The sequence below is a fragment of the Taudactylus pleione genome, unplaced genomic scaffold, assembly GCF_031769625.1.
Source record: "Taudactylus pleione unplaced genomic scaffold, aTauple2 ptg000217l, whole genome shotgun sequence".
In the NCBI taxonomy this organism is placed as follows: Eukaryota; Metazoa; Chordata; class Amphibia; order Anura; family Myobatrachidae; genus Taudactylus; species Taudactylus pleione.
The window spans coordinates 4,027,276-4,052,972 of NW_028284619.1; the positions used below are offsets into that span (position 1 = coordinate 4,027,276).

A 25,697-nucleotide genomic window follows, 5' to 3' on the forward strand; every position below is an offset into this window, starting at 1 on the left:
ACCCATTATAGATACGCCCCTGGTCCCACATCCAGCCCAGTGTCACCATCATATATCGCTTCATTTCAATCTCCTTTATTGGAAAGCTTCCTCAAGGACTCTAAATAATTAATAAATAAGGGAGATTCAAACTTTGGCATTAAGATGACCTATTGTTTGCTGAAATTGCACGATGAGAGTACTTCACAGGTTGATTTTTTTTTTTTGGAGAATGCCGGGGCCACTTGCTTGTGTTGCCCCCAGGCTGAAAGATGCCAGCCAGCCCCTGGTTACTAACCGAGGGGACAGTTGCTTTTTGGTAGCAGTTGTCCCCTCACCAGAGCAATGATGAGCTTTGCTGAAGCCAGTAAGACTTTGTTGGGTCCCATGGGGCCTGTTTTGCGTATGCCAGCTATAGATGGCATAAGCTGGGGGTTCCCGAACTCGGTCCTAAAGGCATCCCAACAGTCCAGGATATCCATGCTTGTGCATAAATGGTATAATCAGACTGACTGAGGTACTGACTAAGGGCCTGATTCAGCAAGGAACGCACTAGCAGATGCACGCACCCAGCCACTGCGAGCATATGCTAACCAATGCATACGCACAGAGACCGCACAAGAAGCAGACACTCAGCAAAACATAAAGCCGCCCACCTATGCCGTGATTGACAGCGTAAACATCGGGAACATCGAGTGCCATCGAAGCTGAGTGTAATCTAAGGGTAGACCTGACCCTGCCGCAGGACTTGAGAGATTCCTGCACGTGGAGAGGCGCCCGGCGCCGCTGAGATTAATTTATGCATGCCCCTGTAACGGCCTGGGAAAGTCATGCCTGCATTTGTCACCACCCACAAGCGGCGTTTCATGTAAATCAACATCAAAGGTCTTTACGGGCTCACTGCGTACTCTGAGAGAGTCCTTACCATACTCAGTTACCTGTTCGCGCACACGCAATGCGATGCATATGCATGCGCAGATTGCAAACATCGGCTCGCACCGTGCGTTCTCTTGCGTTGCTTGCTGAATCAGGCCCTAACTCACCTGTACTGAAGTGTGGATATCCTGAAAACCTGGACTGTTAGAGTGCCTTGCAGACCGAGTTTGGAAACTATTACAGTCATAAACAGCAGTAAGCTTTTACAGTGATTTGCAAAGTACTGCATGGCTGTCACAACCCCTAAAGCCTGAGACTTCCTGCTTGCCTCCATTTCTCCTTCTCCCATCATGACACTGACACCCATAACTTCAGCACACTCATCTACTGCTGCTGTGAATATTCCATTGACGCAATTCACTTAAAAAAAAAGTTCTTGACATTTTTGAGAACTGCATTTAGTGCTACCAAGGGGCGCGTCCAGGCCACTTAGTCATATCAGCAGCATGTCGGAGGTGGTTGTGCATGGGTGACACACTGCCAAAGGCTGCTATGTATAGTGCAGCGGGGATACAGAAATATATAGCAAGTTAGCACTAAATTGTAAGATGTATGGATAGAGGACCTCATTCAGACCCGCTCGCAAGCGCTGAGCGCTCGCAAGCGGGTCGATGTTTAGGCCCTGCGCAGGCGCAGCTGCCGCACTGCGCGTGCGCAAGCCCTGGAGCGAGAGAGAAATTCACTACAAACGGGGCAGCTGTCGATGTTGATCGACAGCTTGCCCTGTTTTAAAGACGTGGCCGGGGGGTGGTTTCAGAAACGGAGACGTTCCTTAAGGAACGCCTGCCATTTTGTGGGCGGCCGCACTGACATCATCAGTGATGTCACTGGGGAGCTTCCTGCGAGCGCCTCTGAATGAGGGCCAGAGTTCCAGATTACAGGCCCTAATTAACAACCATACATAACATAACAATACATAACAGCCATAGCATTTGGGGTTATGTCATGCTTACAATATTTAACAAACAGCAGTAATCTAAAATTACAGCTGTTTGTCACTGCATCGCTCTCCCCATCTTTAGATTGCAATGGGGACCCGGCAGCAGCCTTTCCGGCTTCAGCGAAGTCTTACAGGCACTGCCAGGTCCCCGCCGAGTTAAACAGTCATGCACATTACATTAAAGCCCGTCGCTGGAAGCGATAGGTTGCCAGTAGCTGAGCAGCGGATGCCGCCAATGAGGAGGATGTAATAATGAATACCAGTGTCACTGCGATCAGTGATCAAAGTGAAAATTTTGAAGTGGGGGAATGTTAATATCAGGGGACTTTACTTAGGCAGGCCCAAATCCTGAGCCCCCCTGATATTTCCATACCTCCACTCACAGGGGGATTTACCTCTGAGGAAACGCAGACGCACACTTAGGGCCCGGCCGCGGCCACCGGCGGGAATGCACAATGGACCAGGGTAGAGCGCATTTTGCTCGCTGCCAGGCTCCAGCAGGCTGTGTCAATGCACATTTTGAATAGCTGCTGCTGCCAGGAGCCTGCCCCAGTGCATCACTCTGTCTAGTCAGTGTCTCCTCCTCTCCTGCACTGTGTGCATGTGACAGGCAGAGAGCGGGAGAGAGGAGCTGAGGAGAACACAGGAAGAAAGGTGAGGTGCCTGCCAGTGCTGCCTTTACTGTCTGTTTGGAGCGATAGAGCTCACCAACATCCACGTGGGGGGAGAGGGGTGCGGGGGGAGGGTGTTAATTATTATAATTAGTTCTGTTGTTTAAGAAATTTCCGGGGAGGGGGGAGAGGGATGACCGCAGGTGGGAGGGTGTTTGATTATTACTAGTAGTCCTGCTGGGGGCAGTTATAAGGTGTGAGGGTTTCAGTGGCAGGAGGACAGTTACACTGTGCAGGGGTGGGAGGGAAAGGATGGGTAGTTAGAGAGTGCGGAGATGGAAGGAACGGTGAGGGGGCATCTGTGTGCCACCTCTCATTCCTACACATTAGCACCACCACCCCCAGCCATGCACTCACCCCCCCATTCTCCACTCCTCCTCCACCTGTTACTTCACCATATATCAGGTGGGATGCAGCAATGGTAGTAAATGCGGTCAAACCCCCAAAATGCTTGTTTGACCACATTTCTCATATGCGCCAAGCCACGGAATGCGATGCACTGAGGGGCTTGGTTGCAGTGGGTAACGCCATCTTCCTAATGGCGCTACCCTATAGACGCCTATGGACTTCTATTGGGAGAGTGCTGAGAGAGGGACCCAATCGGCACATGCGTCCTTCTGCATAGTACCTCCATCGCAAAGGGTTGATCTTACCGAGAGAGCGGTCCTTTGCAGTGTTCATCATGCATACCGGTGTGCGTCATGCATCCCACCCAGGGGCAAACGCAGGTTTTCTAGAAGGGGTTTCCAAATGCTTGATTCTAGAGCGAGTGTGGCAAAATTCATGAACAGGACATAATTAGCACTTAACCAGCTTTAATATGAGTCACATAAAGTGTAGTGTGTGTCATAATTACAACATATACAGGACCAGCTATCACATTAAGCCATTAGATGCAGTAGTAGGACTATCCTGTTTATTAATTTCACAAGTGGGCACCATTCCAGAGCATGGGAGTAAAGTGGGAGCCTGGGGGAGCAGCAGAAGAACCTATCACCGCTCTGGACATATATATATATATCTATAAATATTGTTCTTCTTATGCGCTATATAACAGTATTAATAATTATGCCTATAGATGGTTTATAGCAGTGCAACCTTAACAGTGCATGTTTTCCAGATCTCCTAGTTGGTACACAGGTGTATTAATTACTGGCTGACACATGTTAAAAGATCCACAGGTGGTGCTAATTATTTAATTTGTGATACTGAGGAAAACATGCAGCGCTAGTAAAATTGTATTGTATACTATTTCTATTGTGCTCATAGTGTGGGCTGGCGAGGGGGGTTCCAGGCAACCGGAACCCCCCCTGCATTTACCTATGCTACCCGTTTACTTTGGTGACCAGGGGAGAGAGGGTTGCTATTGTTACTCACCGTTACTGGTGCCGGGACTCTGCTGCTGCAAGCTGCTGTACATGGAGGAAACAGGAGAGGAGAGGCTGTACATGGAAGAGCTGGAGGTAAGGCATCCGAGTAGTGACCAGAGCGCGGAGCTTTGTCTCGCAGAGGTCAGTCTCCTCTCGTGAATTCAAAAGCCCAGGGCTCCTCTGTGCTGTGGGATGCTGACAGGTGCTGGCAGGCTGCCAGTGCCAGTCAAGCTAGAATGGTAGGAGAGTGATTCGCGACTGGGGGTGTGGCGAACGGGGTAAATGGTAATGTCCCGGGTAAAGCCCAATCCGCCCCTGCCAGTGAGAATGAGCTGCCGGGTGCACCGCTAGTAAAAACATAACAACTAACGCATGGCAAATGGACTTTGTGGATGTGGCCGGTTCCGCCCTCAGAGTAATCTGTGCTCTGGGCGGTGGCACCAGCCGCACCGCCCTGGTTACGGCCCTGTACCTTTGTGACAAGAGCAAATATTACAATGTTTTGATTTAAATGTAACAGAGAATAACATTTTGGTCCTAATTCAGAGGTGGACGAAGTGTCGATGCTGCACGAAAACGGACAATGTTTTTAGTTTGGGTCACACTGCACATGCCCCCAATGGGTTACCACACTAGGACGCAGATCAAAATTGTACACAGAGAGATGCAAATTTTGTGGGCTTTTCTGGGTGATAACAGGGGGTTGGCTAGCCACACTGACGGCCATGTTCAGACAGAGATTCTGCTCCTCCTATACTTGCCCACTCTCCCGGAAGGTACAGGAGGCTCACAATTTTTCGGCAGTCTCCTGCACCCTGGTATAGAAGTCGGATCTCCCGCATACCACCCACTTCCTAGTGAAGTGGGCAGTAAGGGGAGATAATGCCACCGGGAATCGCGGTCCGTATGTAGGGAGCGGGGCTAAAATGTTGCAATTGTGTAATTTTAGTCCCCTCACTGCGGATCTGCAAATCAGGGCATTTTGATGCCTAATGACATGAAAGCCCATCCCTGTCCCCTGAAGCAGCCAGCTGCATCTCCTCTTTGGGCTTTTCCCGGAGAGGAGATAAAAAAAAGTAGGCAAGTATGGCGCATCCATGCAGTCTTTGATGGAGGGACCGATGGTGCATCTTAATACGCACAGCGTCTGATTAGCACCACGGTCAGGGGGTGTCTCAGTAGGAAGACCATCAGCCACAGCATTAGCATAAAGTCGCTGCTGTGGAAAAAGAAGACGTGTCTGCAACTGCGTCCACCTCTGAATCTGCCCTTTATATACTTTGGGGCTGATGGAGAGTTGGGTGGTTTTTCACTGTGCATGTTCCATAGCCAAGCACAGGAATCTGCTCAGAGTTGTACGTATTTCAGCCAAATCATGTCCGTGGTATACAGTATGCTGCAAATATGAAGGTCTGCTGGGGCAATTGATGGCTGCAAGGTTTTGCCCCTTGTTGCAGCTCAGCCTTCCTATGGTAGTAGAGGAACTACAGGAGGGAGCTGCCTTTTAGTGAGTCAGGGCCTGATTCAGAGATGTACGCTAACCCGATGGTTAGCGCACATCTCCAAATGCTAAAGGACTGCACATGCGCAGGATGTGTACTGCGCCTGTGCAGTCCTTCATCTGCGAGTCCGATGGTCGTGATGGTGATCCCAGGCTGTGACCTTAGTCGCAGCATTGGGATCACAGATGCAGCAAGGAGGTGTCTGTTGGTGTCTGCTGCATTTGCATCTGAGATGGCCGAAATTGCACATCCGCTCGTGTGCGTCTCTGAAATTCCCTCCATCTCTGAATCAGGCCCTCTGTCCCTGCAGCCAGCATTCAGATTTCACCTACTGGGCAGTTCCCATACATTTTTGAATCACAGCCTAGAGTATGAGCATTTTTTTCACGGCAACTCTATTTTAAAAAGTTGAATATAAGGAGGAAAATTACAAATAATGTTAGGGGAATAAATGAGGAACGAAAATATAGTGTTCTGGACAGAACCGTAACTAGACATTTTGGTGCCCTGTGCCAGAGAGAGCATTGGTGCCCCTCCCATTTTTTTTAAATAGGGACATAAACCTCATGGGGAAGGGCCAGAGAAGAGATAGGGGAGGCCAGGAGATGCTGGGGATAAAAGTAGAGGAAGCTACAAGTGAGAATGATAATAAACAGGAAAGTTGACAGGCCATAAAAGCGCCCCCTGCCCTGCTGTGCCCTGTGCCATGGCACTGGTCGCACTACCCTAGTTACGGCCTTGGTTCTGGATTGTTTGAGGTTGGGGGGCCCCAAATCGGTGTCTTGCTTAGGGCCCCATGAGGTTTATATTCGCCTCTGCCCCCACTTCCTCCCCTCACAGCACACCACCACACCTTCCCACACAGCACCGCACCTCCCCACACAGCACCGTTCCACACAGTATCCACACCACACTTCACCTTGCTGCGCTGCAGTGACGGCTCCCTTCCCTCACTCTGCATTTTCAATTTAGCACCGGCCGCAAGCTGTCATTGGCCGGCAGCCAATGAGAGGCAACCACACTGATTGGCTGCTAGTCCACAAGCCGTATGTTGACGGTCGCCGCTGATTGGCCGCCGGAGCCAAATTTAATCAGGCAGCCGATTCTTAACCGACACTGGGAGAGTGATAGTCCCAGCTCCGGGTGCTGAAATGATGTGCTGGTATGACACACCGTTTCATACTGGCACACTTCGATCACTGACCGGTATACTGAACAAAGTACTGTATGCATGATAGGTTAAATTCACCCATGCTTATTCTTCAAGCAAATACTGCTACATTTACATACACTACATGCCTATGAGCCACCAAAACATATGTTGGACACGCAGTTGACTTATATAGAAATGGAGTTTAATAAACATGTATACTAATCATACTGTATATTACAATTATGAATAACCTGCACTGTGTTGGAACATGTAAAACTTCATGAAAATGTTGTTATTAAATAACATCACCTGGTCACATCTAGCAGAAGCATAAGACTCCCATTCCTGAGCCGGGCGACTCCTGGTGCTACCCGATTCCTCTTGGGGCTGACGCGCCGCAAAGACCGGCTCATTGCTGCTCCAGCATGTCTTAACATTGTGAATTCATTACATTAGTTCTTCTGCCATGTCATGGGACTCATGTATCTGTATTCCAGCCGTTAGCTGGCTACTCGTGAATCTAGGAGCCCTGCCCAGCTTCCCGTGGTAGATCTCTCAATATTTTGAGAGTTTCCCGGACATTCCAGGAGATTAGACAACTATGATCAATAAGTGGCAGCTTTGTTGAAAAGTTATTTATTTAAATGTTTAGTACAACATACAGTATAACCAGGGGTATAACTAGGTATTTGAAGGTTTTGGTCAGCATGGTTGATGTAATAGTTAGCATTACTGCTTCACAGCACTGAGGTCTTGGGTTCAATTCCTACCAAAGCTGTAACTGTGGAGAGTTTAGATGTTCTCCCTGTTTTTGTGTGGGTTTCCTCCGTGCATAACACACAGGTAGGGTTATTTGGTTCATAAGCTCCACTGAGGTGGGTACTGATGGGAATGTGCAAATATTCTATGCAAAGCACCACAGAATGTGTCTTCTACTGTCTATAAAATAACTGTTAATAAAGAAATTATGATAATTTTGGAATAACACTTCTTTTTTTTTTTTCTAAGTTCTTCTTAATCTTTATCTACAGATGAAGCATGGGGCTTGTCATGGAACAGGCAGAAACTCTCTCTGCATACAGTATTTGTTGGTTGCCATTTTTTGGCCTGTTAAATACCTATAGACAACAACAATACATTGTGAATATACTGGTTTTCATTGTGGGGGTTTGGGTTCACATGTGTCAAGGCTTTTTAAGGACACTTATATAACTGACGATTCATGTTGTCCCATAATTTAAACTCCATGTTTGGGAAATAGGCCCCTATAACTGGTTTACCTAATTTTAAGAAAGATGTATCAAATGTTGGAGAGAAATAAAGTAGAAAGAGATTGTGGGGTCTATGTACTAAGCCGCGGAGAGATATAAAGTACCACCCAATCAACTCTTGTCTTTTTTCAAACACAGTGTGTAAAGTGACAGAAGCTGATTGGTTGGTACTTTATCTCTCTCCAAGGTTTGATACATATCCCAGTTTGTATCAAAGAGGAAGTATTGGACAGATATTATTATGGCTCCAGCACATCCGATCACATGGGTGTGGCTTTTCATTTTCTGTTTGGGATATTATATATGCCCAAGTGTAAATTATAAACCTATTAGAAGTTACCAATTGGTCCCCTGACCATATAAAAGATATAATACTGCAGGTTGAGTGCAGAAACCCTAGTTGATTCCAATATGCTTGTGTTTTCCTAATGAACACTGAAGCATTAACATCAGATCCCATGAATTATTAGCAATACCAGAACTCACTATTTATAAGGATATTATTAACAGGAAATTGTGTCTAACATACGGGATAATACAGTCCTTACTGTAGATTATATGGATATTAGAACTAGTCATGAGGTGTTCTGTGACAATACAACAGTATGAGGCTGAAGGCCACATCCTTTTATACAGACGGCAGTAATCAGAGGAGACTTTTAATACCCACAGTGCTGATGTCATTGTTTATAATGAATGAGTTTGTGGGGGAGATGTATCAAGCCTTGGAGAGAGATAATGTGCCAACCAATCTGCTTCTACTGTAAGTGTCGTTTTATAGGTTGTACTAGAAAAATTACAGTAAGGAGCTGATTGGTTGGTACATGATTTCTCTCCACTTTATCTCTCTCTCCAATGCTTGATATCTCTCCCTGGGTGTCATCACTTCAGTGTTCATTAGGAAGATGTTTGTAAGTAGGAACAACACACCCTTTATTCCCTATAATGCGTAATTCCAGTAATGAACATGTAATGACATCAGACCTCTACACAAATGATGCAGAATTTCCAGGAGTTTATACATAAACTAACATTTCATGTGTATTATATTAGCATTTTTATCTCTCTCCAGTTATGTAAGGAATTTCAGGGGTCTATTCATCATCGGAGGCCGTATAGCCGCCGCTGATTAAGTAATGATCTTGCTGAGAGGGTTGCTTAAGTATCCAACACGCAGCTAGGGAAACTTAGCACCGGAGCAATTCATCATTGGTGAACTGTGGGGACAGCTGCTCCGAAAAGCAGCTGTCCCCTCAGTTAGTATCGCAGCTATAGAAGTAGCTGTGTTACTTACCTCCTCCCCGTTGGCGCGGTTACGCATGCTCGGCCCGCGGTCACACATGTGCAAAACTGCCGGAGAGTTAGAAAGAAGGCGGCAGAGGGATCCACTTGGATCCCTCTTCGCCACCACAGAACTCCTTCCTATAGGAAGGAGCGGGGATCCGAGAACAAGCACCATCTGAAGATGGCGCTTGTTGTCTCAAGCAAATGCCGAAAACTTTCAGGTTTCGGAGTCTGCTGAATATTAGGTGGTCCATTTGGAACCCCTGATGATGACTAGCCCGGTAACTAAAATATGCGTTTCCGCATGGTTACCGGGCCATTTACCGATGATGGATATTTAACCTTGATAAATATGTCACTATTATGGAACCAGCAGGGCTCAGTTGGAAATATAGGCCCTCATTCAGAGCCGTACGCTCTGAGCAGAGCGCACGCTCTGAATGAGGGCCGGGCTCCATTTTCATGGAGCGTCCTCCTGGACGCTCGTATAGCTGTGGGTCACCACCCACAGGCTATACGAGCGTGCATTGTGATGGTCGCGATGGTCGAGACCATCGCGACCATCGAAATTGCGAGCCGGAGCCTGCGGTTGAGGTTTTCAACCGCAAGCTCCGGAGTGATTTTGGCTCTATCAGAGCCAAAATCACTCCCACTGACATCACTAGTGATGTCAGTGGGCCGGCTTCTGACGGGAGGCGTTCCCTTAGGAACGCCCCCGTCAGGGAGGCACGCCCACCAAAGGGGGCGTGCTGTCAATCAACATTGACAGCACGCCCCCTTTGATCGGACACAACGAGCGAAGGACTTTCCTTCGCTCGTCGCGTCTGGCGCATGCGCACGACGGAGCTCCCTCCGTCGTGCGCATGCTCAGTCCATAACATCGACCCACTTGCGAGCGGACAGCCGCTCGCGAGTGGGTCTGAATCAGGCCCATAATTCTTTACCATGAAGGTATCAGGATCACAGCTTGTCTGTCCTGTCCATCAACATTTAAACTTTAGAATGAGAGTGGCTGGTGATAAACTGTTTCCTTATTACCTACACAGCAAAACTGTGCTTGGGACTTACAGGATAACCTTTTATTCTCCAGGTTGCTGTCTGCCCATACTACAGTTTGATAAATGAGGCCCTCTCCACATGTGTAATGAAATAAGAAGTGGCTTCTCCATCTGCAAACCCAGCCTCTGCTTCTTCAGATGAAGAATGTTTGATTTACACCCTTGAGTCCCTGAGGCATTTATGATGAGATTTCAGACAGAAGCTGATCAGTGCAGTCCAGTGTCCTGCAGAGGGCGCCTGTGAGTACTATATCCTGCAGCTCTCAGCAGAAGAACATTGCACAGCACACACTCTACTACAGTGCACTGTGCAAATATTTCACTCATAACTGTTCCTGTCCATTTGAGATTACAGATTAATGAGACAGCAAGACGTCATCTGGGCCAGCCTATACCTTCAGTCATTATTTGTGCTAGGGAGATTGATGCATCATTAAACCTCTGGAGAAGGGCAGACAGGCATCTGCACGGTGTCTAATATTCTCACCTGCTACAGAGGCTTTTCTACCCCTTCCTATGTATCCCTGCCTCTGAATGAGTACAGTGCAGCCAGCATGCAGCCATCCACAGCCTCAGTTTTGGATCTTTCAAGAACTGTCCTGATCAGAGAAGAGAAAAATAACTCTTATAACAGCACAGGTAAGAACCTGCTCAGTGCAATCCCAATGCATGTGCTCTGTATGTCTACCTTCATGGGGTTTATAGTATGCACAATCCAAATAATGTATTATATCACACAGCAACATATGGCAGAGATCATGCTTAAGAGTAGTTTGTGCATCTAGTAAAATAATGTAGGTTGCATTCTGCATCTGCTAAAATACTGCCTGTCATTTTAGTATTAATCCTGTATTACAGGGGTTTGCATGTACAGGAGGTGCTAATAATATAATTAGCACATAAGCTTTTAATGCTGCATAGGTCTCTTAGATACTGTACTCAGGAGGTTAAATGTTAGTCTTTTGGAATTCCTATTGTTCAAAGTAATGAAGTACTTATTTTTGTTTAGTAGAAATTAACTGTGCAGTCCCAGAAGTGTAGAATACAGCAGCCTTGTTAGGGTAGAGTTTGTCTCAGGAACAGTGTAAGTGATATATTTCCCTGTGGGTTTATTATTATCTATTCCATCGCCCATACTGACAGCTTCAGGATAGTCTTTTAAATAACAATACAGAAAAAGACACTGAATTGGCCATGGAGCCATGCTTTTTACAGGTAACTGTGGGATATGTACAAAGCAATGTGGACAGGTCAACTAATCTAGATACAAATAAATATGTGTCATTTGTGATTTGTCATTAGAGTATACATTAATGATATAAATATTTTGTGTATGATATAGGAATATATGTGTGTGTGTGTGTGTGTGTATATATATATATATATATATATACACACACACACACACACACGATTAAGACATAAACTTTGTTGGTTGTTTTTTGAAACTGGAAATTTTCCCATACTCCTAAATCCTGATGTTCCTGGTGGCACAAACTTCATTGACTGCAAATAAGATGTTTTGTTAATTAATCATTGTTAGTTAATCAGTTTTTAAGAATTAGTAAGTTCCTAGGACTATTTCGATGAATTTGTCATGCAGAAGTAAATTCTTAAAAAGTGTGATGTAGATTTATGGACTGGCTTTATAAATGGTGACCCTACCTCAGAGCAACTCATTATGCTATCTTGCAGGTTACAAGTCCGGGAGAGTTACACCATCCATTCCATTTCAGTACTCTCCCCAGAAAATTATTGCCAGCTGATTGGGGGCAGTGTAATACCTCGCAGTAATAAAAAATGGTGATCAACTTTTTTAAAGACTCTGGCAGATATTGCCCACTTGCTGGCTAGACATAGTTATAATTATGTTCAGCAATGCACGCTGAGACACAGGGATGGGTACGAGAAGCCGGCGCTCGGGATCCCGTGGTCAAAATCCCGACACCGGCTTCCTGACTGGGTTAGAATACCGACACTTGTCGGTCAGTACCCTAACCCTCCCCCTAACCCTCCCTCCCCTGTGCCTGACCCTAACCTCACCCCTAGTGCCTGAACCTAACCTCCTCCTCCCCGCACCCTAAACCTAACCCTCCCGCCTTACTGCCTAACCCTTCCCCCTAGTGCCTAACCCCTAATGCTAACCCTCCCCCCAACCCCGCTACTTATCATTGGATTCTGGCGCAGGTGTTCTGAGCGCCGGAATCCCTGCGGTCGGAATATTGACTGCATCTCGAGACAAGGCACACATCTGCACTCTCCGCCTTCCCTCTCTGCAATGTTCCCGCCGTAGAAACTGTGCCCTGCCTCTTAAAGATGGAGGTGGAATCTCTGATGGGAGGGAGATCTGTGACTTTGACTGTTATAGTGACATAAGCGAGGCGCGACCCTGATCTGAAACACAGACACATATCTCCCTCCCATCAGAGATCCCTCCCCCATCTTTAAGAGGCAGACCCCATCAGATAGAACCCCCAGAGCAAGCTATCGGCAGAGCATAAATAACGTTGTGGTTACGTACGCAATGCCCCATTGCTAGGCTAGCAAAGGGGCACTATTGGCTGAGCTCTGTATCCGTCACATGACCGCAATCCGGTTAAGCTCTGCTGAGGGTTCACTCTGGGGGAGCTATCTGATTGGTGCCATCAAAGTGCTGGGTGGCATGCCAAGAGATCCGGGCGGAGCGCCAGTGAAATTGATCCTGGGGAGAACACTGCATTTAGACATGGTGTTAGCTTTTGGGTGGCAAATTTGGTTAATGAAGTCAATTTCACAATTTAGCATCTGCCATAGAAAAATACGGAGGCTGCTTTTGCAAATGAAATAGGAGATATCAGCTGTGGCCCCCCTTTTTAAATCCTAGAGATACTGACATTTTGTGGACATCCCCCCAAAATTGTTGTTGTTAGGTGATTTCCTGCAAAATTTATTTGATAAATATGCCCCTTAAACTTTGCTCCCCGGATGGTTACCACTCTAGCCCTAGTTACGGCCCTACATGTTTATACCAGTATGGTAACCATACTAGTTGCAGGTGCTGTGGTTGTCTCTATGTATTCAGTAACATATGACCATCTCCGAGAAGTAGAGGTGGTCAAATAAATTTAGCAGTATATCCTCTGAAAATAGCCTTTATTGGGGAATATCCACAAAATGTCATTATCTTATAGGATTGAAAAAAGAGGGGACAGGAAAAAGTAAATTAAGTAGTTTATTTTTCTATGACAATTTTTTTTTTTTTTTAATTCACCAGTAAATTAACCAGAGTATAATGATCATGAAAACACCTACTTCATATAGCTCTACTTTCATTTCCCACAATGGCAGGCTTTGTCATATAGGAGCAGGGAGACACTCGTATTAGAGATCCAGTGTATCTGAGTAATGGTGGGGAGGACACTGGAGCTGTGACTTGTGTGTGACGGATCCTACAGAAAGACAGAAGCACAGGGTTGTGAAGCATTAGTATGTTACACTCACCTGATGGAGAGATTGAAGTTGCTGACATGCGTTACATTTACTGGAGAAGTTAATTTAATTATTTACTTTTTATTGGTGTTAAATGAACCATATCACTATGTTCCAGCCAGGTCAAGGTATTCTATAATATGGGTATTACATCCTGATGTTCATTACATTCCACTGTAACACAGAGACCCGATCAACAAGAGTTATTTTACAATGTTATTATTTGGTTGCTTGTATTATTTTAAGCATCTATTCAAATGTTAAATAAATCACAATGTACTGTAGTAGTACTGTGCACTGGAGGGGCTGCCACATTGTTGTACAGACCGAAAACTGTGGTAAAGCTACAAGTAGTAACCAAATATTAATGGGGCAGATGTATTAAACTTTGGAAAGTGATAAATTGGGGAGCGATAAAGTACCAAACAATCAGCTCCTAACTGTCATTTTTCAAACACAGCCTGTAAAATGACAGGAGCTGAGTGGCTGGTAGTTTATCTCTCTCCAATTTATCACTTTCTAGAGCTTAATACACCTCCCCCATTGTCACGTAGTCTTATATGGAACAATCTTTCAGCTAAATGCATAGATATGGAGAGATAAACATCGCTAATAACATTTAAATAACACTTATAGCAATGGAATGGATTGTGTGTATAAAAATATTTAATAAAAACGGATAAAATTAAATTATAAATATGTATATGCAAGCAGTTATCATATACATATTTATAATTTATTTTTATCCGTTTATATTAAATATTTTCATATACACAATCCATTCCATTGCTATAAGTATTATTTAAATGCTATTAGCGCTGTTTATCTCTCCATATCTATGCATTTATCTGCTTATGGTTGACTAGCCTTAATTGTAACAGCTGCTTTTGAATCACTTCCCCCCGCAGCGCCTGAGTAGAACCTCTTGGTAGTTCTTCTTTTTGCACTTTCAGCTAAATGACCTGTTATTCATTTATTTCTCACACATTGTGCTTATACTGCTATCAGGCAGTGGCATAGCCAGCTTTTGTTTCCCACATGTCCCTTATAAGGCCCACCAATACCCACATGCCCTCACCTATATGTCCTGTTTTGTGCCCACCCTCATCTGTATGTAGAAGTTTGTGTACCACCCCACCTGTATGCCCTTCGCCTACCCCATCTCTACGGTTTGTACTGAGTTACCCCCTTCTCCAACATCATGTTTTGTATTATTTTCTTCCCGCACCCCAGTCTCTATGTTTTGTACCCCCTTCACCCACCCACATACACGTTAACTTACATCATGCATGCCATCCTATCATGCTCATCCAGTCCTGTCTGCCTCTGCATTGCTGTCCCCTCCAGATCTCTGTAATGGAGTGCTAACGCTGTTCAAGTCTCTGACCAGCAGCCTTGCAATGTCATTACATCATGTTCACAATGCTGCTGTGAACTCACTACCAAGTCCCTTGATTGCACCCGGAATATGCACTACACTAAAAGTATAGTGATTATACCAGCTCCCTGGGACTGACAAAGGTGCCAATTTTAAGCTGGGGGAGCAGTTGGCCACTGCTAGTAGGAAGAAAGTACTCCTTTCTTATCGGAGGCTCTACTGCTGCGCCAACCTGTGCCACCTTGCTGGTGTCCACTATCATTACTTTCTCCAGCTATTGTTACTGTAGGTACAATTTGGATTTCAAGGGGTATATTTTCTAAAGTGCAGGTTTATATATAGAAGTGGAGATGTTGCCCCAGGGCCGTAACTAGGGTGGTGCGACCTGTGCCATGGCACAGGGCACCGCAGGGCAGGGGGCGCTGTTTGGGCCTGTCAATTTTACTGTTTATTATCATTCTCACTTGTAGCTTCCTCTTCTTTTTTTTTTATACAAACTGTTTTTATTGAAAAAAGGACCAAGCAAATCCAGATGGAATACAAGAAATGGAATGGATACAGATATTATCAATAAATGATTCCATTTTGAATAATACAATCAGATTCATATTATAATATAAATAGGTCACAATGAAAATATACAATTAATCAATAAACAAGAACGGAATAATAAAAATAAAATCTAAAAAGATAAATAAATTAATAATAATAATAATAATAATAAAAAAATTATAAATAAATAAAAATAATAAACAATAAAAAGGAAGGAAGATCGGGGGAGGAAAGTCAGAGGGAAAAAAGGAATTGAGCGGGAGAAAAGAAAAAGAGGGCAATCAAGGGAGGCAATCCATCACATCTTCATAGAGAACTCAAATATACGTTTGTTAATGGCCCTACAATAAAACATTTTTGGAGTCAAGAAAAAACAGATATGGAAGCAGTATGCGAACCATTAAACTTGAAGTATTGTGTGGAATCTTTGAACACCAGCCAAGGGAGCCAAATGGCAGTAAAGTCGGTAGGTCTACCTTTAGAGAAAGATACAATGTCTTCCATATCCGTGTAATAATCTATCCTCTTAAACCAGTCTTTGATGGAGGGAGGGGAGGTAGATCTCCACAGAACAGGCATGACAGCTTTAGCCGCATTGTTTAAATGCCTTAGTAAAGAATTCTTGTAGGAAGCCGTAGAAGATGAGGTTATATTTAAAAGCCAGAAACCAGGATCTCTAGGGACATCTTCTCCAAGAATTAATTTAGAACACTCAAACATATTCAACCAAAATGGGGCTAGGGAAAGACAGTCCCACCATATATGGAGAAGGCTACCTAGAGTAGAATTACATCTCCAGCAAAATATTTGTTACCTGTGGGAACATTTTATTTAGAAGTACAGGTTATCTATACCAGCGGGATAGAACTTTGTAAAGAGTTTCGAGAGTAGCTATACAAGAAGAACTGGCAAAAGTGTTATTAAATTCTAACTCCCAATCAATGTCTTGAACTTTATCTTGGAGTTCTTTTTCCCATATTTTAGTAAATAAAGGGGGTTGTTCAAACAAATTTGCAATAGTTAATGAATATAATGTAGATATAGTATGAGACGGCGTTTGAGAAGCTGAACACAAGAATTCAAACACAGTGGGGGACCTAGTGAGATCAGAAAGCTTGCATGAGGAGGTAATGAAATGTCGTACTTGGAGGTATTTCCAGAAATCAGACTGGGGTAAGTTCCACGATTCCTGGAGCTGTGCAAACGGACGCACCCCTGGCGAACAAACCATCTGACCTAATCTAAAATGGCCATTGATTAACCAGTTTTTAAAGTAAAGTGCGGAGAGCCCCGGAGAGAAGTCAGAATTGCCCAGAAAGGAAGTGAGAGGGGAGACAATAGACAAAATATGAGAGAGATGTCACAGTTTCTTCCAACAACGTAATGTGGGTGTTATAGTGGGGCGTTAAACTGTTGAGAGTCTAGGAAGCCAGGGAACAATTCCTATAGCTTGAGCCAGGCTACTTTCCTCCAACATAATCCAGCTTCCTCTTCTTTTATCCCAGCATCTCCTGGCCTCCCCTATTTAAAAAATGTAGGGCGGGGGGCGCCAGTGCTCTCTCTGGCACAGGGCACCAAAAAGTCTAGTCATGTCTCTGTGTTGCCCATGGCAACCAATCAGATTCTACTTATCATTTATCTAGCACCATTTAGAAGATAATAGGTAGAATCTGATTGGTTGCTATGGGCAACATCACTACTTCTATAAACCCGCACCTTAGTAAATATACCCCCAAGCATTCTTATAGTTGAGAGTATTCACATTGTACACTGGATTTCACACTTTTTCATAGTCCCCTCATTCCATAATGTATTTAATAGTCTAATTTCCCTGATTTGACACTACCTTTTCCCATATATAGTATTTTGTACTTTCATCTTGCTGTACAGTATTTCTTGCCTTGTGTATTACTGCAAATGTTCAATACAGTATGTTAAAAATGTAGATACTTTATAGATACTTAATTTTAGACCGGATATACTTGCTCAGATTATGAGAAACTATTTTTTTGCTCAAGTTAACATTTTAATTAATTCCACCATGTGTATACAAACTGCGCAACACAACAAACCGCCATGGTCAGTTGCAATTTGTCATTTTTTTTCTTAGTTTACTTGAAGTTTTTTTATTTTAGAATTTCATCCATACTTACTGTATCTACCCACTTGAATTTGGGGGCACCCGAGAGAGGAGATAGCCCTCCGCGATCCTGCCCAATTCTCCAGTGAAGTGGAGGGCGTGAAATCACGATTCACATTGTTGCTGCAAATCATAGCATTATGGTACAGGAGACCGGGCTGTGATTATGGTATCGCAGCTCCTCGCATCCACGCACCTCCTACCTAAACCTTTCCCTCCTGGATAGCACCTTGGGAAAGTGATATGTATGTTTTTAGCTCATTCTACATTTTTTTTTTTTTATTGCATACAGAAAGATTAGGTTGCCACAATGGGGCTGATGTAAAGTTGTATGCAAGTCTATTTTGCAGATAAATCAGAAATGCATCTCAGTCCCATCTCCACTTGCAGCAGAATGAACTTAACCAGGTGGCAGTGTGACATTCAAACATATGGACCAATTCTAATAGGTGCGAGGCCTCGCGGCCTGATCTTGTCCCGAACTTGCGGATATTTGTATTCAGCCCTATTGAATGCAGAGGCTACGTCTTGTGAGAACGCGTTTAGGTGGAACTCCAGGATACATAAGGGGCGATTCAAATTTTGCATGGGCGGCGATTATTAATGAGCGCCCAGTTTTGCAATTCAGTTGTTCTGGGCGTTCATAATTATCACCCTTTTCACGCCCTATTAGGCCGGGTTTAGCCATGTAAAAAGGCTGAACCCGTCTTTAGTACTGGTTAGGGTGCCCTTACTGCGGTTAGCACACCCTAAACATGGGTTTCTCGCACATTTCTGCATGCACCCCCCGAGGGTGGGAGCAGAAATGTCGGCGCTGGTGGTTATTGCGCTTGGATGTAACAACAATTTAATTGCTCCGTCGTGAGCCGTAAGAAAATAGCCACCGGCTAAACAATTGAATCTCCCCCATAGAGTTGTGCGTATGTAGTGATCTTCCTATTCTGATGGATCATTGACACCTGGGGGAAAATTTACTAAAGTGAGAGTTTTTAGAAGAGATGTTGCCCATAGCAACCAATCAGATTCTACTTAACATTTAACTAGCACCTTCTAGAAGATAATAGCTAGAATCTGATTGGTTGCTATGGGCAACATCTCTTCTAAAACTCACTTCTAAAATCTCTCACTTTAGTAACTTTACCCCCTAGAATAGGGCTGCTGCTAGTGCGCACTAATAGTGATGACAGCTATGAGAATAAGCATGGATGGCGCTGGTGCATACAACTGAGCATATGGGCAAATATCCGCATTTAGGGCCTGATTCAGACCCGGTTGCTAGCAAGCGTCCGCTCGCTGCTGCCGATGTTCGCTAATCTACGCATGCGTATGCATCGCAGTGCGCAAACTACTCATAGTGATTGGGACCCGCTCACTCGCCCTGCAAAAACAGTCCAGTGTAATGAGTGACAGGAGAGGCCGTTTGTGGGTGGTAACAGGGGCAGGTCAGTGAAAACGGGGGAGTGAAGGGGCGAACGCAGGCGTGCCTGAGTGTCTCAACGCCATTTCAGAGGCGTTCATAATTAACAGGCAGCGTCATAGTACACGTCACCAGCCTTTTTTTTACACTGAAATCCTCGCAGTGCTAGCGGTAGGGTAGAAGCAACCACAAGCGCTGCTATCGCTTCTGATGGTCCTCGATGTACCAATGTTTTAATACACTTCCTGGAGATGACGTGCGCTAGTGGACGTCTCACCATACGCTAATGGGCGTCTGTATACACAAAGTGATCGCTCTCCAAGACATAGTGGGTGTGCTTATGCCTTGCCGTGCGATCGCCTGCCTTGACGTCACTTAGCTGAATTTGCATACGCATTGAGCGAGCAGCCGCATCTAGCAAACGGGTTTGTATCAGGCCCTTAGTTCTGTGCACACAATACAAGTGCGAATGTGGCCGACTAACATGCAACTCTTTATCAGTATTTCTGTGCTGTCATTTTGCTGCCAATTGCTCCTTTAGTTTTCAGAGATTGATTTGTGCTGGGACCAGACCAGAGGAAGCGGCGTGAAACGAGTTTAGCCTGACAATAAACCGAGCGCACAGAAAAGCCGTGATGCCGGGCGACCTTATGATCTGCTACATTTTTCACCAGCTAAAGATGCTTTTGTCACTCTTCTGGTTGAGGTTTTAATCTAATATTCATTAAGAGTTGCTGTCTTATCATATCAAGCTATTTATGCCGATATTATGTTATCTCAGAAACATTCATTGTTGGAGTAAGGTCAGCGAGGCAATGAGCTGGTGAGACATTACATTGGTAATTTTATTATGCTAAAATTGACCTTTTTAGGTGGTGTGCATGAATGGTTTTTATTACAATATACTGCTCTAGTTATGTCTTCTACTTGCTGCAATAAAATGAAGGAACCTGTGTCAGCACTGAAAGGGTTAGCTCAGCTGCCAGCAATACCAGATGGCAGCTGTAAAAAGGGGCTTTACACCGGAGTTTAGGGACACCTTGATAAATAGATCCCTTTGCTGCTTATTGAAAAACTAGTAGGCCCCCATGTGTTCATTCCAACTAATGTATTGTGTGTCTGTCTGTGTGCATGTGCGAATATGTGCAGCAAGTAAAAAATGTACAGAATTTACAAAAGTAAGAATAGCCAGGTTTTACAAGTTTTTAAGGGTGTGATATGACATGTTGGTATTATAAGGCCTAATCTAATTATACGCTCGTCATTGTATGGCCTAGCGCTGGTCATTGTATGGCCTAGCGCTGGTCACTGTATGGCCTAGCGCTGGTCACTGTATGGCCTAGCGCTGGTCACTGTATGGCCTAGCGCTGGTCACTGTATGGCCTAGCGCTGGTCACTGTATGGCCTAGCGCTGGTCACTGTATGGCCTAGCGCTGGTCACTGTATGGCCTAGCGCTGGTCACTGTACGGCCTAGCGCTGGTCACTGTACGGCCTAGCGCTGGTCATTGTATGGCCTAGCGCTGGTCACTGTATGGCCTAGCACTGGTCTTTGTAAGCTCTAATGCTGGTTACTGTAAGGCCTAATGCTCGTCATTGCATGACCTAATGCTGCTCACATTGAGTAACTGTGACAGTTTAACACATGAAACCAATCATTTGTATAGGGCAGTATTTCTCCAAAAATGTGCTGTTTTATTGCTATGAGAAATGTAGGTTTGCACAGGTATAATGCTACACTCAGTCATTTCTTTGTGGCGCTCAAGTTTTCAGAATATGGAACTCAGTGTGCACATATTCTTTGCTCCCATAGAATTTTCAGGGTTTGCATGGTTGGTGACATGTATTGTGGCTGTATTCTCTAAAGCAGGGGTGGGTAATTAGCGGCCCTGTAGCTGCTGTGGGACCACACACCTCAGAAGCTGCTTGTGTGTCCTATTCGCATCACTTTGCGAATAAAACGCATCTTAAGGGAAAAAGTCGCAGGAAAAGAAGCTCTGTGCTACAGAGTCAGGTCACGGCATAGCGCGACTAGAAGGACTGTTTAACACGCTGGGGGGCTAGATGTATGTGGACACATCTGTATATAGAGGAATATGCCTTGCAGGTTTATAAGGAAATGAGCATTGCAGGTATAAAGAGAAAGAAGCCTTCAGATATATAGGGAAATGAGCCCTGCAGGTATATAGAGAAATGAACTTTAAATGTATATATAGAATTGAGCCTTGCAGGTATATACTGTAGAGAAATGAACCTTGCAGGTATATACTGTAGAGAAATGAACATTGCAGATATATACTGTAGAGAAATGAACCATACAGGTATATAGAGAAATGGACCATACAGGTATATAGAGAAATGGACCGTACAGGTATATAGAGAAATGGACCATACAGGTGTATAGAGAAATGGACCATACAGGTGTATAGAGAAATGAACCATACAGGTATATAGAGAAATGGACCATACAGGTATATAGAGAAATGAACCATACAGGTACAGTCAGGTGCATAAATATTGGGACATTGACAGAATTTTCATATTTTGGCTTCTATTCACCACCACTATGGCTTTGAAATGTAACAAACAAGATGTGCTTTAACTGCAGACTTTCAGATTTAATTTGAGGGTAATTACATCCAAATCAGGTGAACGGTGTAGGAATTACAACGGTTTGCAGGCAATTACAGTCTGAAGTCTGGAACGCATAGACATTACCAGACGCTGGGTTTCATCCCTGGTGATGCTCCGCCAGGCCTCTACTGCAAATGTCTTCAGTTCTTGCTTGTTCTTGGGGCATTTTCCCTTCAGTTTTGTCTTCATCAAGTGAAATGCATGCTCAATCGGATTCAGGTCAGGGGATTGACTTGGCCATTGCATAACATTCCACTTTTTAGCCTTAAAAAACTCTTTGGTTGCTTTTGCAGTATGCTTCAGGTCATTGTCCATCTGCACTGTGAAGCGCCGTCCAATGAGTTCTGAAGCATTTGACTGAATATGAGCATATAATATTGCCCGAAACACTTCAGAATTCATTCTGTTGCTTTTGTCAGCAGTCACATCATCAATAAATACAAGGGAACCAGTTCCATTGGCAGCCATACATGCCCACACCATGAAACTACCACCACCATGCTTCACTGATGAGGTGGTATGTTTTGGATCATGAGCAGTTCCTTTCCTTCTCCATACTCTTCTCTTCCCACCACTCTGGTACAAATTGATCTTTGTCTCATCTGTCCATAGGATGTTGATCCAGAACTGTAATGGCTTTTTTAGATGTTGTTTGGCAAACTCTAATCTGGTCTTCCTGTTTTTGAGGCTCACCAATGGTTTACATCTTGTGGTGAACCCTCTATATTCACTCTTGTGAAGTCTTGTCTTGATTGTTGGCTTTGACACATATACACCTACCTCCTGGAGAGTGTTCTTGATTTGGAAAACTGTTGTGAAGGGGTTTTTCTTCACCAGGGAAATAATTCTTCTGTCATCCACCACAGTTGTTTTCCATGGTCTTCCTGGTCTTTTGGTGTTGCTGAGCTCTCCGGTGCGTTCTTTCTTTTTAAGAATGTTCCAAACAGTTGATTTGGCCACACCTAATGTTTTTGCTATCTCTCTGATGGGTTTGTTTTGATTTTTCAGCCTAATAATGGCTTGCTTCAATGATAGTTACAGCTCTTTGGATCTCATATTGAGAGTCGACAGCAATTGATTCCAAATGCAAATGTCACACCTAGAATCAACTCCAGACCTTTTACCTGCTTAATTGATAATGAAATAATGAGGGAATAGCCCACACCTGTCCATGAAATAGCTTTTGAGTTGATAGTCCCATTACTTTTAGCCCCTTGAAAAATGGGAGGCACATATAGAAACCGTTGTAATTCCTACACCGTTCACCTGATTTGGATGTAATTACCCTCAAATTAAATCTGAAAGTCTGCATTTAAAGCACATCTTGTTTGTTTCATTTCAAAGCCATTGTGGTGGTGAATAGAGGCCAAAATATGAAAATTCTGTCAATGTCCCAATATTTATGCACCTGCCTGTATATAGAGAAATGAACCATACAGCTATATAGAGAAATGAGCTTTGCAGGTATATAGAGAAATGGACCATACAGGTATATAGAGAAATGAACCATACAGGTATATATAGAAATGAACCATACAGGTATATAGAGAAATGAACCATACAGGTATATAGAGAAATGAACCATACAGGTATATAGAGAAATGAACCATACAGGTATATAGAGAAATGAACCATACAGGTATATAGAGAAATGAATGATACATGTATATAGAGAAATGAACCATACAGGTATATAGAGAAATGGACCATACAGGTATATAGAGAAATGGACCATACAGGTATATAGAGAATTGAACCATACAGGTATATAGAGAAATGAACCATACATGTATATAGAGAAATGAACCATACAGGTACATAGAGAAATGGACCATACATGTATATAGAGAAATGGACCATACATGTATATAGAGAAATGAACCATACAGGTATATAGAGAAATGAACCATACATGTATATAGAGAAATGAACCATACAGGTATATAGAGAAATGGACCATACATGTATATAGAGAAATGGACCATACATGTATATAGAGAAATGGACCATACAGGTATATAGAGAAATCAACCATACTGGTATATAGAGAAATGGACCATACAGGTATATAGAGAAATTAACCATACATGTATATAGAGAAATGAACCATACAGGTATATAGAGAAATTAACAATACAGCTATGGAGGAAAATTAGCCTTACAGATATAAAGAAAAAGGAGCCTTGTATACAGAGAAATGAGCCTCCCAGATAAAGTATATAGAAAAATGAGCTTTGTGACAATGAAAGTCTAACCAAAAGGGTGTTAATGTTTGTTTTTTAAATTGTAAAGGTGCCCATACACAATGCGATTTTTTACACGATTTGTCCGTTTTCGATCATTCATAAGGACCAACTGTAAAAAGTGGCATATTCCAGTACGATTATGATGGCGATGCGCGTCACCAGCATCGTGTATCGGCATCGCAGATCAACTGAACCTGCAGTAAGATTTCGACCTATCATGTAGGATTTGACACACATCATTTGCTGTTTTGGTTGATGTACGATTGCGATGTGTGATTGCGATGTATTTAAGATTGCGATGTGTGATGCCCCTGGCCACTCCCCTCCTCCATTTTGTGACAGACGATGGGAGAAGTGAGAAGAAGCAGCAGCAGCATGGTCTCTTGCTCCTCCAATGTGTATAAACCACTGTACCCCAATGTATATTAACCCCTGCCCCACCAATGCATATTAACTACTGCACCCCCAATGTGTATTACTCCCTGCAAGTGCTTATTAACCACTGCCCCCCCAATGTGTATTTTAACCACTGCCCCCCAATGTGTATTTTAACCACTGCACCCTAAATGTACCCTATGCCACCTATATACTAGTCCATCAATGGTTGATATCCATCGCACCCGCAATGTACCCACTGCCCCAGCCAATGTTATGACAGTGTAGCACAATGCTAGTTGTCCCCCAATTGTTAAAAAAAAAAAAAATGTACTAGGAAAATAAACTGACACAGGTCTAAAAACTTATTTAGAACACATTAAAAACATATCAACTAATTAAAATATTTCAACTGTTAAAACATATAGGGCCGTATTCAATTTGAGGCGAAAAGTCCGTTTTTGCGTGTTTTTGGCGGAAACTTTTCGCTGATAACATTTTTTTTGCCTGTTTTGACTTTACTCCGTATTCAATTCGAAAGACTTTCCGCCTAGGCGGAAAATCAGTGCAATGTAATAGGCGGAAAAGTTTTGCCTATGAATAGGAGGCGGAAAAAAGTGCAGAATTGGGGTTTTGGGGTGCAACGTTTAAACGTTGGAGGGGTCACCAGAGGCAGCAACTCCTGGAAGGTGGCATCATCCATACGCAGGTAGTTGCAGTAATCGTCCATGTTGTTCACCCTAATCTCCATCAACAGAGGCATATGGGAGCGAGTCTCCCTCCTCATCAGCCACTCCTTGGTCCAGCTCGACCTCATTCTCCTCTCCTCAGCTCCATCACCTTTTCAGCTTCAAATAGCCATAGGCTAGCAGAAGCTTATGGCGATAGGAATCCATCACCATAGAATGTAGTATAGAACACACTTTGTTGACAGCAAGCCCAAAGCAAAGCACAATAGCAATTTTACAGCGTTCAACAGGGTAGAAAACCAAGCCTCACTAGTCACAGAGCAAAGTGCAGACTCCCTGATCAGGGCCGTAACTCTTCTGCTAGAATCGCTGGTGCAGTGCCGCCCAGAGCGTCCTGAGGACCCTCCAGAAGTGCACACTGCAGATCTTACAGCCCCCCGGAGCATCCTGCAGATGCTCTGGTCAGTGCTGTAAATCCCAATGATCCACCCCCTCCACATGACGTCATGCCCATGTGAATAGTCGTCCCAGACGGGGAGTAGTCCATGACTTGGTGCGGGAAGGTGGGGGCGGGCTTCTGCACATGCCTATGATGTCTATGCATGACATATTCTAGTCCTATAGTCCTATGATTTG

General features: G+C 44.0%; 1 protein-coding gene across 1 annotated transcript in view; it reads left to right on the top strand.

Moving 5' to 3' along the window:
* Nucleotides 1-10,520: 10,520 nt before the first annotated feature.
* SUSD3 (sushi domain containing 3) overlaps nucleotides 10,521-25,697 on the top strand; it is a 113,467-nt gene continuing 98,290 nt past the window's right edge. Inside the window, exon 1 of the mRNA XM_088478696.1 lies at nucleotides 10,521-10,803. Coding sequence (XP_088334822.1) covers nucleotides 10,719-10,803 — 85 coding nt within the window. The 5' untranslated portion in view covers nucleotides 10,521-10,718. The remainder of the gene's footprint in view (nucleotides 10,804-25,697) is intronic.